The following is a 14,629-nucleotide window of genomic DNA, read 5'->3' as shown; positions in this document are numbered from 1 at the left end:
AGAGCTGCCTGCAGAGACAAAAAAACTCAGTGCTCCACAGTAAGGAGTGCAACATGATGGTGTATCACCTCGGAACATCTTCTTGCCCCGTGCTTAACTCTAGGCGCAGAGAAATAACCCTGTTAGCAGGGGAATTAAGTTAGCCATCAACAGCCAAAGGGTTACAACCAGGCTAGATGAGCAGGAGCATAAGTCTAAAATAAAGAACAGAACACCATCAAGGTTATAAATTTTATATTTAAAGAGAAGACAACAAATAGTACACTAAAAAATACCACAGAGCAAAACCATTTGCAGTAATCTGCACTGATTTATTATAGCTTTCAAGGCTAGGAATTCAAACCAACCAAATAACGTGATTATTCCCTTTACAATTAAATAAATCCTGGCATTCTTTCACTAATAGCAATTATGAGAACAAATGAGAAAAATTTATCAGTACTGCAAGGAAAGAGCAGGAAGTTTCCCATGGCAGGAGTTTGTCTGTATGGCAGGCTATCACACAGCCACGAGGTTTAAGAAAACCACGGACACGAATGTAACCTTGCACAGATAAAAACCTTTTTATACACACACACATATATATGCATATGTGTGAGAAACACCAACCATGAACTAAAATAGATGCTGGAAGATGTGAATCTCCTAGGTTACAGCTTTCTCGTGCTAAAATCTAATCCATAGGAGTCATTCCACCTGTCACTGAAATGTTACCATCTCTGAGACAAAACTATCTGAAATGGTACCCACAAACCCAAGTGCACCACTCTGAAAAAGAATCGAGTGTGCAGGTAATCTACACAGGTTTATTTTTTCCTTGAAAACTGCAGTAGAGACACCACATCCAACAATTACAGAATTGGCTAAAGGCTTAAAAACAAGCCACTAGTGCAAAATACTGTAAAGACTGTTCTCTTTCATCAATTGGCTTTTTAGAAAGCCATCTGCTCTTGACAAAACATTAACTGCTAGTCAGTGAATTAAGATCTTTTTTCCTCCCTCAAAAAGCAAATTGACACCTATCTTTCATGTTCTGGATTACAGCACTACCATTGCCAATGGGAAATTATACAAGAGAACTCACTTTCCACCAAGGTGCTAATTTGGAAGGTTATAATAATCACAGAATGGTTTGGGTTGGAAGGGACCTTAAAGATCATCCAGTTCCAACCCCCCTGCCATCAGCAGGGACACCTTCCACTAGACCAGGTTGCTCAAAGCCTCATCCAGCCTGGCCTTCAACACTTCCAGGGAGGAGCAGCCACAGCTTCCCTGGGCAATCTGTTCCAGTGTCTGACCACCCTTACAGTGAAGAACTTCTTCCTCATATCCCAACTAAATTTACCAGTGAAACTATCACATTTCTTCCAGTTTAAAGCCATTACTTCTTGGTCGATCACTCCCTGCCTTTGCAAAAAGTCCCTCCCCAGCCCCTTCAGGTACTAGAAGACTGCTAGAAGGTCTCCCTGGAGCCTTCTCTTCTCCAGGCTGAACAGCCCCAACTCTCAGCCTGTCCTCACAGGAGAGGTGCTCCAGTCCTTTGATCATCAAAATATCTAGTGTAGAGCAGCAGGTATTCCTAGGCAGTGTCCCACCCAAGTGCTAACCAGGCCTGACCCTGCTTAACTTCTGTGATCAGGGTGGGGTGGCCATAGGCCTGATATGGCCTTCAAAACACACATCAGGTTTTCTGGTAAATTACCAGGCTAAAGCTGGGTTGCTGGGATGACTACCAGAAGGAGACATGACATGAAGTTGTTCTGTTTCAGACCTATTTCTCTCCTATGTTGGCCACTATCCCAATCCTAGAAACAAAAGCATGACTGTACAGCAAAGAGCAGGGCACCTTTACCATTCTCCTGTAACTCCTGTGTCTAGGATCTCAGACTAGCCAGGCCATGGCTCTCCTTTCCTGTTCCCCTGACAGTCGGAGCCAACACAAACCATTAGTGTTTTCAGACATTTTAAGTTTCACTTCAGCAAATCATAAGGCAACCTACCGATTGGTGCAGCTCTTGTGAAGTTTGAAGCTGGAGGATCCCGCTCTGGAGGGCAGGAGTCACAGAAATCTGCACAGGCTGGGCAAATCAGATTCCCAACGTGCACCCAGCCGTTCATCTGAATGCTCACAGTTAACACCTGACCTGAGCGGCTGCACAAGTACACTGTGTCCTTGACCCAAACATGCAGCCCTTGTGGAGAACAAGAAACCTTAAAATAAAAGAATAAAAGTCAAGTCTGTGTTATGATGATCAGAAATATTTGGGGGGGGGTTTGGAGGCTCTTTCGATAAGTAATTACTACATTCAGTAAACACCTGGTATTAGAGCATAGATGAACTGCAAGTATTTTAATGCACTCAGAGCAACTGTTTGGTTCAAGAATGAACTGACTGTACTCTTTGTGCAATTAAGCAGATCATCAATTATGACAAGTATAATTCAGCTTCTGCTAATGACTGGTTTTTTTAGAGTGTGCTGTTGTTGAAAGTGACACCTTTAGTGTGAGAGTCCTGAAGAAAAGGAGGATAATGAAAAAAATAAGCGCCTTGTGCACAGTGCTTTTCACCTTTGAAAAATCAGAGTGACTAATTAACGTCAAGCTTCAACAACAGAAGATTCCAAGTATTCCTATTTAGCTGTGGAGAAGGTGTCACGGGGGTAAGGCACAGGAAGTCTGAAGCAAGACTGGAAGTAACACACAAGCCTTCCCAGTGGCTGCACACTTAATTTGATGCTTGATCTAAACCACGGGCTTATGGTTGGAAGGTATTTATTTTCAAAGCATGTCATATAAACCAGTGATTGAAGGCAGAGAAGATCATGTACAGTGCCCAGGGGCAAAGTTCTAATAGTCCTAGCCTACATTTTACACCTGACTGTGGGAAAATAACGGAAGATTGGTGAGGAGAACTGTAAACACGCTCAAGTGACTTGCAGCTGGGGTGCTGGAAACCACATATACTGCTTGTTGTTTAGCCTTGTGTATTAGACAAGCAGAACATCTGTGTTTAGATAACATAGGCCTGTGATAGACTTATGGGCACACTATCAAACATGCTTGAGATTCCTGCCCTGCTGTGGGAAAGATCAAAGCACAGTGGTAAACTGCACCAGTTCCTGATACACAGAGAAAAACAGCAGGTCCAGTGATCCTCTAACGTGAACGGTGCCTCTGCCCAGGTGCTGCTTTGGGGGATCCCCTGGTTGGCAAGTTAACAAAAATAAATGTACTCTTTGCATTTTATCCGTGGTTTTGTGGTTGTTCCTGCATCCTACCTGTGTCAGTTCACACATTGACTTTTCTCTTTAGTGTTATTTTAAAAAAAATAAAATAAAAAGCCAACATGTACTTACTTGATAACATCCACTACCCCAGTCGGGGTAACTGAGTTTCCTCCTGCACTGTTCCATGACAAAAGCAGATTTCTGAATAAGACATACAGAGTTTGGTCCATATTTCTCTACACCATAGTTTTTGGTAGGGTCTAAGGTAGAAAGAATACACTGAATTGCAACTTACTAGGGGAACAGAAAGTCCACATCAACTTAGTATGCTACAATTAGTCAATGTCTCCACATGCAATTCAAGATTTACTTTTGGAATCTTTCAGACCATTAATTGTTATTAATTTAGGAATTTTACTGCCTTGAATATAAAGTGGGAAGAAACCCGAGACTTTAAAAAAAAAAGGCACTTTCCATAAGAACTATGTGGATATGTTTGCCCCCAGGGAGTGCCAGCTGTGAGTGCTGGCTTGAGGGCACAGGGTGTTAATTTGTTTGTTTTTGAGACAACTGCACAGACAGGTTCTATCCTACAGCATTCTGGAGCTCTGTGATATTAAAAGTTCACGCCCTACCCTAAGAGACAAGCCTGTGTTCTGGTAATTTGCAAAGCTCCTTGACTTGAACAAAAACATCTACAAAGGTGTAAAGTGGAATTATTTTTCAGAGACTCAAAAACAACCAACCAGCCCCCACCCTTTGTCTTATATTTGGATTATTTAGGGTTAATTTCTGTTCAGCTCTTCTGAAGTTTATTAGATGTGAGTGTTTGCTTCCCAAGTGTACAGGGTAGTTGTACTGTGCTTCTCAGACCAGCATAGCTTTTACACAGCTAGCAGTGTAAAACTAATTTCACATCCAAGTCCATTCCAGATTAACAAATGTTATCTCTTAAATACAGTCCTGCAAACTGACCTGGTTGGTTTTCAGTTATTCTACAGTCTGAGCTGCGTTGAAATTCACCACTTAAATGCCAACTGAATTCTTGACTAAAGGGACAATAGTCAGCAATTTCTACTGAGCCACCATAATAAGGCAATTCTTCTGCTGGTACTCCGTTAAGATTGTCAAAATACTGCAAAATAAAATAGGCCATGAAGCAGTTTGCACAAAGACAAGTCTACAACTGTTTTTTAAATCAAACTTATCATTACAGCTGTAAGAATATCAGCTATAAATACTAAGGAATTATATTAACAGCAGCTTACAATACCTATGAACCAGATAAGCCAGAAGTATTTAATACTTAAATAATGCAGAGAGTCACATGTGCATGTATCACTCCCTAGCCTATCCCCTGCCCCTGCCTTGCAATCACAGCATTCTCTGGGATGAAACAACAAAATTCTTAGTGTGCAGTGACACAAGGCAGCAGACTGGCTGAAGAAATACCTCAGACAAAACCCTCTGGGGGACTTTTGTCATAAAGGAACATTTCCATCTGATATTTGGTTAGATGGCCAAACGACATCCTTACTGTTTTATTAAGATCACAAGGCTTTTTTTCAGCCTCCAGACTCCTTATAATAAAATAAGCAGACATTTTTCACAATATCTACTCTCATCTACTGGTTCAGAAGAAAAAAGAGCAACCAAATATAATCACCTGGCTGCAAAGCACAAGAATGAAAACACTTAGTAATTTGTGAAAGTGAGATTCATTATACCTGATATTCCTGAGGTAACTGCTTTGGAAACTTCTGCAAGTTGCACACTGCGACTGCTCTTTGGTCCTGTCTGCAGGTTAACTGCAAAGGATTACTCCTCAAAGTGTCACAGTATGGACTGATTAATTGCCTCCTCAAAAAAAAAATTAAAAAAAAAAATCATCACATTAGATCACTTTAACTGCTTTTCATAATTTAACTAAGCAGCCTGTCAAGACTGTTCCCACTCTCCCCCACACTGGGCCAATCACACAAAATAAGCACCGACAACTTCTCTGGAGGCTAATTATTGTTATTTGTCTGGTTATGACCTTTCTAATTTAAAGAACATCAAGTCAGCAAACAAAGTTACAATGCACTTGCCTATTTAGTTTTAATGATATTGCTTTGTAAACTTTAAAGAAAAGAAAAAAAAACATACAAGCAAAACAGGCCCACTACACAGCTGCGTCCTAGAAACTTATTAGTATCGTAAGGAACAAACAAGGAATGCTTTGTTCTGATCAATTCCTTCTGTTGCTTTAAGTGCAACCCAGCAATGCAAAATGACACAGGCTGCATTTCCAAATAAAAGGGATAAAATAAGAAAGCAAACACTTTTAGATTAAGTCCCTCCCCTCCTCTCTGAAGCATAGCCAGCCCTCTTACACTGTAAATGCATTCTACACCCCAAGATATTCAGCTCTCTATTTATTGGGTGGGATTCTTCCACTCCTAATACATTTGGTGTGCTCCTGCTTGGGCGCACTCTGAAGACACTTAGGTCAGCATTCCTTGCTAATCTGTATCTACCTCTATTTCTTTTTACTAAGCTGCACTTGAAGGACAAATGCAAACAAGCATCAGGGTTTCCTCTGTATTTTTTAAAAACACTGTATTCTTACTTTTGCCTCTTTTGGTCGATCCAGAATTTACAGCTCTTCATTACAAAGTCACAGCCTTTATTCCGTCCCCAATCTAATTTCTCTGCCATGCTGTAATTTGCTTTATACCAGCTGTAAAGGTATTTTGAAATGAGAAAATAGTTACTTCAAAAATTACTGTTCTGATTAATAAAATGGCAGTTCAAAGAACTTCATACTGTGCCTTAAGGTCGTCAAATGAAGAAAAAGGGAAACTGCATCCCTTTCTGTCTATAACAATACATATTACAACATCACTATTTTTCAAGTCACAATGAACTAAAACACAATTTTATTGCTTCTTTGTTCAACAGCAATGCAGAAACCATGCATACAGAAAGGTGACATTTTAGACAGCTTTGCTTTTCCTCCGTGCATGCTTTCTATCTGCAAGAAGAGCTGATAAAACAATGTGTACTGCATGCAATTAAGAGAAGATTTCTATTAAGAAAAAAATAAACAGACTCTACAAATAGTACTATGCACTGCAATGCATATTTTTTTAAGGCTAGATTAAGAATGGATAGGTTTTGAAATACATGAAGAAAAATTAACATACTAGGTATAGCTCCTTGTCTAATGTAATGCTAATTATGTCAATTATCCACTGTGTTGCAGGTGGATAGGCAGAAGTGCATCTATTCCAAATGAAATCAAGTACAACCAAGACCAAACACTAATGAACCAACAAATCCCCCATACTTATTAATCCTTACCCTGTGTCTTCCATTAATGCCAAGGTGATCCTGGAAAAGACTCGATTCTGTGTATGGGATCCAGTCATTGCTTCATTCTGAAAGTTACCAGTTACTATTAGCAAGCCACTGAAAATCACGATTGTAAGAAAATGCTTCCTATTAAAAAGCATTTATTTCCAGTCCCTTCTGACCAAACAAATCCCAACCTCTTTCATAAAAGGGATCAAAAGTGCAACTCCCTTCCCTGTTCCAACCTACAAAGCTTCAGAATTCTACAATTTAGAAGCCTCATTCCAAATCCCAGCTAAACCTTATCTATGACCACTGTGCACTCATCTATCTCTAGGTAAAATAAAACTCTTCCTTCTTCTAGCACATTTATCAGTAGCAATCACGCCACATCTTCTGTCTCCTTTTGGTAAGACAAAAGCCAAGCTCATCTAATTTTCTTGTGCAAGACTGATTTTTAATTTTCCTGGAATTTCTAGTAGTCCTTTTCAGGACTGAGGTGCACAGGACACATGACTAAATGCACACACTACTCCAAAGGAAGATTTATTAGTGTGGCAGTAGAATTTTCCATCTTGTTTAAAAATAAGCAAGTTCACACCACCCTCAAAGAACAACTCCTGTCACCTTGGAGTTTCCTAATCATCTTGTAACTGTCAATTCTAACGCCCAGGTGTTTTTCCTGCTCAGTCACTTCCTTTTAATAAACTTTAAGGGTGAGTGACTTTTGCTGTAAGCCTAATTACACAGCTCTGGGATTTCTATTACTGGACTTGATCTAATTTCTATTATTTCTTCAAAAGATGTAGTTTTCCAGCCTTCCCTCTCCACTAGTGTGATTAGGAGTTAGTACCAGCAGACTTACTAGTGCCAAATTTGCTATCATTGCAATACTTAATGAGACCTGGATCAAGACCAAAACCAAACCACATGGATTACTTTCCAGATACAAACTTTCTCTGGAAAGGTGTAAAGGACACTAGTAATTATCTCCTTTTTTCAATCCTCAATTATTCTCATTCTAATGGCAGTCTTTCCAGTTGGCTTTAAACTACTGTTCCACACTAACTGTTATTGAAAAGCAGGAAAAGCTAACGATTTCAGTCTCGAGGAATACAAGTTTTTCAAGATTACTTCCACAAAAAGGTCTGTCCTGAAGCATCTCCCTTCTCATTTACCTCACTGCATACAACAATAACTAGAAAGCATATCTCTACCAAAACCAGCACACAAAGCAAAGTTATAAATAAAAATAAGCTTAATGTCAGGAGGGAAATAAGTGTTGATCAGATGAGATAGCAAAAGCTAACCCCAGGGCACGTAAATAAAGCCCAGATAATGAATAGACAGACTGATCAAACATTTGATATATAAGAGGCAGAGGGTGACAAAGTTGAACTGACTCAAAGGATTACCCCCTTTCCCTAAAAGGGAGCAGACCTTCTCAAAAGGGTAAATGGCAGACAAAAGTAAAGAGGCTTTTTAGCTTTTTAGGAAACAGCTTATCTCAAACTCACACTCTGAGACCCAGCAACAAGGTAAAAAGATAGATTTAACTAGAAATTGTACATTTAAGTATTTGTAGTTTAGTACTGTTTGTGATATATTTCGGTGAGGTTTGATACACCTGCATTTTCAAGGCTCCAGTAGGTACCACTATAAATCTAAAAATAAAGGTGGGGGAGCAGCCATTCCCACATCCCCCCATTCCAAATATCAGCACTAACCTCCAACAATCTCTTCTCCCAGTGATTGAGCTCAGTACCCATGCCACCTTGATTTTCAAGCTCCATTCCCTCTAGAATTGGACAATTAAAATGTTTTCGAGCTTCTTCCTGGAAAGAAAACATTTCAACACAACTCTCAAAATACTGAGATGGGTACCCATATGCAGTCCTAATGTTCTAGAATTATCCTGTAGAAGTATTTCAGCATTTCTTTTTCTACCACCTTGTTTTCCTCCAAATGTAAAACACTTCTCCTACTCAGAGGCTGACTAAGCCAGCAAGTACCCCAACACCAAGCCTAACAATCTGTCTACTTGTCTCCTGGATATAAATGAAGGACGTTTACAAGAATAAAACAACAACAGAATTAGCTGAGAATAGCATGCATACACTAAAGACCACATTAAAAAAACCCCAAACAAACAAACACAAAAAAACCCCAAACAATGTAGGAACACTACACAACCCTGTTTCTGTCAAACATTTCAGAGAAAAAACACTTTTCTATTAGGAAGCTGCACGTGTCAACTACTTTTGCATGGGGAAGTGTTTTCTGCAAAATATTTGAAAATCTGAAGAGGCATCACCACGGTGCTGTAGTCTCAGAGCCAGAGCCCAGCCTTTGCCAGTGTGCACTACCCAGGAGCACCTTTAATGCTCTGAATGGTTTGACCAGCACAGCCAATTTTCAGATCAGAGGTAATCAAACCAAGTTTGTTCTATATACTGTGTTAGATTTAAAACAAACAAAAAGATTATTTGTGGACAAATATGATTAAAGTGGTAAATTATTTCCAATACCAATTTATTACACTGAAGCATATGTTCTGTTGGGGGCGGGAGGGGAGAGTCTGAGGCATGGAAAGCAAGAAAGATTTCTAAGAATAATTTAGGAATTTCTTTTTAAACATGACAAAAGGTTAACTCCATTATTTTGTAATCAATAAAATCAGAAAAAGATTAAAACAGTGCTTTTAAGAGAAAATTTAAAAATAGGATAAACTTATAAATGAGAAAAGCAATGACAACCCTATCTGTTAAGGCAACAGGTATACCAGGTGTCTAAGTCTGTAGGAAAACATTTACAGAGCAGGATTAAGGAATTTATTCAACATCAGTTTTGCTTTACCTTATAATTTACTTCCCAGTCTCTTAGTATGTCAATTTTTTATTTATTTTATACTGTCTGTCAACCATTTTCCACTTTACTTTGGGTACAACTTCTCAACTAATTACACAGTCTTAATTGCATGGTTTTGGGCCATACTTGCAGGAAAAAGGTTACTACTTCTTAAAGAATGAGAAATATTTGTGACTGGAGAGTATGATGGTAACCTTGGCATACAAGGTGTAAAAGTTTAAGTTAATCCACACTTACAACAACACGAGGTGTTATCAGCAGATAAACAGCATGGCGCAGCATTTTTCCACCACGTATGTCCCACAGCCTCACTGCTTTATGAACGACTTTGTTGCTCCACTGATACAAGCCTAGGCTGCAAGAAGAATGTTTTGGTTATAAATCTGTCCCACAAATACACACTACCGTGCAAAGATTTATCTCCATAAGATACATAATCATGAATAACCTCTATACTTCCTCAAGCTTTCTGAAGTTTAAATTTATTATGCAACATTTCTCTTTCCCAAGATATGTGCTCATTATATACACAACTCTGATTTAATAAGGCAGAGTAAGATTATTAAAAAGATGTCTGTAGGCTCAAGCTGTATTGTCTGCAGTTAGCAAAAGTGCAAGAAATTAAAAATCCTCAGAATTGCTATTAGAAGAAGGAAGGTGAACAAAACCAAAAGCTCTCTACTCTTCCACCTCCAAAAAACTCTAGAACATTTCTACAGTATCAACTAAATGAAAAAAAAAATGCAAACTTTTCATTCAGTAAGTCAGAAAAAAAAAAATCACACAGCAGACTACACACATTGTTAGTTCTGCATAACTATAAACCTTGAATTATGTCTTAAAAATGAACTGCACTGACACTAGACAGACGGCAGAAAATACAACTCTCAGTAAGGTGTTCAGCAAGCTCTGAAATTTAAGCATGGGTCATTTTAGTGCTTAACCTCAAGCCTCCTTATAAATGAAATCCTGCCTTAGTTTGTAATATATATGGATAATACAAGTGCTTAATGCCAACATAAAGAAAGACTAAAAAAAACATCCCACACCAACGTTTGAACCTAATAAAGGCAAAGCATTCTAATAACAGAACCAAGTTGGATTTGCAACAGGCAAGACGACATCCTAAAAACACAACGTAAAAATATCCTTCAATGGGAGCACAGAGAGGTCCAAAAAATAAAATACCTTTCATTAAAAGGAGGGAGTCCATCTGCATATCTTGTTGTCAAAGGTTTTCCATCATCATCACGATAAAATGCAAACAGTCCAGCAGAGAAACCCTTCAAGTTAAAAACCAAGCACATGGAAACCTTTGGTAAGACATTCACGTACAAAGTCAAATGCCACGGAAGAGTTATCGCTCCCACAGCGGACGCACTGGAAGTACCGCACCTCAAGGCAATCAATACACAAATCAAAGGAGGCAAAGCAAGAGCTTTCCTCCACCAAACATCCTTCTCTTGCAACAAGCTGGAGGTATGTCAAGGAAGCAGGCACAAATTGCAGGGAAACACGTAACATCAACCCTTACCAGTGCATGGATAATCTCATGTTTTACTGTAGACAACATGCCAACGAATTCCTGAGCTTGTGTTGAAATCATATTTGGACACAAGTTAGCATATCCTGCTATTGGCCTGGAAAACAATTTTAAAATTAAATTGTTTTCAGTAAAATCCTAGCAAATTCAAGTCATATTCACTTGAAGAGGCAGAAGGTTTAAAAAAACAAAACAAAACAAAACAGACTAATGTAAAGATAAGTCCTTCCAAACTATTTCCCCAATCATTAATAAATAGTTTATTTGCAATACAGTGACTACTGGTGAAATGGAGAGGGACAGGACAGGATCAATGTCCATATTCAGTATTCTGGGTAGGTGTTAGTGACAACAGCACAGGAGATCTGAATTTTAGGTAAGACATTATAGAGGTACAAGGCAATTGTTACAATGACTACAGTTGAACAGGAAATAAAAGGCACGTAAGTAGGACCTATTTGCATCCTCCTTTAAATTTGTGAAAGCATGGCATTCACTTCAACAGCAGCAGGACCTTGAAAGTTTAGGCAGTAACAGCAGAGGGATAGTTTTGCATGAAATGCCTCACCTTTGCAAGTTACGCACTATTTGATTTTTTGGTTTTGTGGTTTTGCATAAATATAGTACTTGTCTATGTCAATAATGACTTCTACTTTGCTACACTAGAGAGGCAAAGAATTAAACTCCACATCTAAACAATTACAAAACTCAAAAGTTTAATTAAAAAAAAGACTTTGTACCAACGGGAATACTTGCCTGTCCATCTCAGCTTCCAGTTGGCAGTAGGCTGCATATGCAATGATATTTTCATGGCCACACCTTTCAGTAGTGAGGGCACTAACATAAAGTACAAAGTCAGCGTCTCGAACACCTTCTTGGTCAGGTAAGCCAGTGGGTCCACAGGGCCATTCATTCTCATTGCACACCCTGCATTGCTTTAAAAACGTTCAAATGGAACAATTAAAATATTTCTGCCATAACCAAAATTTTGCATGATAAAATTCAATTAGCTTGAGGCCAAGAATAAATCCCGTTGTAAGACAGCAGAAGATAAGAAAACTCTCTGCAAAGGCAGTACCAGAGCCAAGGAATAACTTTCAAATGACTTGAAAGCCCTTTTGATTTATTAGACACCAAGAAGATGGCAGCTTTTGGAGAAAAAAAAAAAAAAGGGTCTGCCAAGCTACATATCCCAAATTTAGCACCTTTATTTCTGACAAATTAAAAAAATATTTGGCTGACAGAAATAGTACACATAAGCAGCAACTGCATTTCACATGTAATCTGGTACATTTTTAATACTGTAGTTGTAACTTCCAGCTAATAGAAAGAAAGAAATCTACTGTAGTTGAATCAAAAATTAATGCAAGAAAACAGTTAGAAGCATTTCCTGCACCATGATAATCTCTTCAAATAAGGTCTTCAAAAAAATCAAAACTTATTATTAATTCTGTGAAAACCTGACTCATTGACCAAGGTGAAGAATGAAGTGATGAGTAGCAATTTAACAAGCTTTGAATCTCATCTTCTCTGGACAGCACAGTCTTAGGGAACACCAAAAAGTCCAGTTTTACTTGACTTTTGGTTTAACAGCATAAACTAAATACACTCCCACTACCTAAAGTTGTTCTGTTCTGTCACTCACACTTATGTGATCTCCCAGAAGCAGGTCACTTATGCACAGTTAGGGACACTGACTTTTTTCTTAATTTCATAGAATCATAGAATGGTTTGGATTGGAAGGGACCTTAAAGATCATCTAGTTCCAACCCCCCTGCCATGAGCAGGGGCACCTTCCACTAGACCAGGTTGCTCAAAGCCTCATCCAACTTGGCCTTCAACACTTCCAGGGAGGGGGCATCCACAACTTCTCTGGGCAACCTGTTCCAGTGTCTGACCACCCTCAGCACTATGTCTACATGACTCTCCAATCCCTCCAGGGATGGGGAATTTCCACAAACAACAATATTTCAAAGGTTAAGAAGCACTTGGATGGCTTAGCTTACCTGGAGGTGCTTCTCGGGAACGATAACTGGCCCACATCTTGTATGGTCTGCGCAGGCTCCTCGGCAGTACCTGTGAGGGTCAGCTTTCCTCCTTAAATACTGGTTTGTCGCACACTGCCTTCAATCAGACATGAAAGACAGTCAGCACTGTTTTATAATTAAAAAGAAACTGTAAAATAGCCTTACAGCATCCAACAACACTGTAATGCAGGTATTTAATGTAACTTCCATACTGAGAATTGTTAGTTACCCTGCTCTGCAAGACATCATGCTTCCAGTTGTTAATGGAGCATCCACAGATTCAGAAAGAGATCAGGAACAGGTTCATACATGGGGGTGCACGTAAAAGGAAACAGGCAGCACATACACCCTTTAAAAATCTCTGATATGACAAATGCAGATGTTGATGATGGAAGGTTGGCAGATTTGTGTGTGCTCCCGAAACAGCATCTGCTACCACCACTGGGTCAGATGGGTCACTGGTCTGATTCAGAAGGGCATTTCTTAGGCTCTTACTCTATTCTTATTTTAAAGGCTACACAACACAATATTAAATATCAACTATAGCAAGTGATTTTCAACCAGGTTTCACATACCTGCTCAGTAGTATAGTACCCGTGGATTTGCGCACTTGAAATGTCTTCTCCAAATAAGATATAGCTTGTGGAAAAAGTTTGTTCTAAATAATACAGAAATAAAAATCACCCAGTAGCAGTGCAGACATAAGCCACCTTACAAGCATTAACTACCAAGGTACATGAAACTTGCTAGATGCTGCAGTAGAGCAGAACTCCAGAATTCCTAAGAAGTTCAACTGTTATCAATATATGTAGGAAATATCTCGTTTCAGTGTTCCCATATTTTGGTATTGGAATGACAAAATGAGAAGGGAGTCAGTATTAATTTGAATGTACAGCTTCTAAGAGGTTGAATTTATTTCAGCCCTGAACTTACTGGTCACTAGGAACTGTCCATTACAAATTTTGAGCTGGAGCTCATCTCTCTGCAATCCTTAAACCTGACCACTGCACTCTCTTTTACTCCTTACATGCACAATATCTCAAAAGATAGTAGAGATATTTAAAATACTCTTAATGGGGCCAAAAAAGTTTTAAAAACTATATACATATTGCTCACTGAATCTCTGCACATTGGGATATAGCAAGCACCGGTCAAACAACATTCAACAGAATACTGGAAGTATCTGTAACCCAGGCATAATCTGCACACAAAGGCTTGGCTTCCCTGACTTGAGGATATGAAATTGCTGGTATCCAAAGCCTTTAATTAAAGGCTTTGAATTGGCAAAGCCTTAACTTTAGCCACATAATAAAATACATTAAAAAAAAAAAAAAAAAGAGGGAAGCAAATGTGACATACCTTTATAAGGTGTCTTTTCTCAGGTAACAAACTATATTTAAAAAAAAACCAAAACAAACAAGCTTTAGTTAACAGGATTTACATTCTCAGATATGGGGGGGGTGGGGGAATCACTAAAACATTATACTCACTCCTCAACGCTTCTGTCATATATAATCTTAATCCTTAGCTGCTGATCCACATTTCTCTTCAAGACGTGATTTTCCTTTAGAGGAACTTGATAGACAACCTGTCAGGGAGAGGAAGAAGCCGCTGGATGAGGGAAGGAT

General features: G+C 38.9%; 1 protein-coding gene across 1 annotated transcript; it reads right to left on the bottom strand.

Annotated features, from left to right (window-relative positions):
• LMLN (leishmanolysin like peptidase) lies at positions 1 to 14,589 on the bottom strand (the record flags this gene model as incomplete). The annotated part of the gene is made up of 16 exons (XM_010162635.2): positions 1 to 194; positions 2,001 to 2,211; positions 3,357 to 3,487; positions 4,203 to 4,362; positions 4,955 to 5,087; positions 5,839 to 5,949; positions 6,573 to 6,649; positions 8,291 to 8,398; positions 9,669 to 9,786; positions 10,620 to 10,714; positions 10,966 to 11,071; positions 11,731 to 11,909; positions 12,981 to 13,098; positions 13,577 to 13,659; positions 14,361 to 14,391; positions 14,492 to 14,589. Coding segments are annotated over 16 exons (1,854 nt in total), but the record flags the coding sequence as incomplete, so codon positions are not given.
• Between the last annotated feature and the right edge of the window lie 40 nt (positions 14,590 to 14,629).

The sequence above is a fragment of the Antrostomus carolinensis genome, unplaced genomic scaffold (genome assembly GCF_000700745.2).
Source record: "Antrostomus carolinensis isolate BGI_N321 unplaced genomic scaffold, ASM70074v2 scaffold11142, whole genome shotgun sequence".
Taxonomy (NCBI): domain Eukaryota; kingdom Metazoa; phylum Chordata; class Aves; order Caprimulgiformes; family Caprimulgidae; genus Antrostomus; species Antrostomus carolinensis.
Note: the sequence above shows the minus strand (reverse complement) of the source record. Positions and strands in the feature narration are given on the sequence as shown.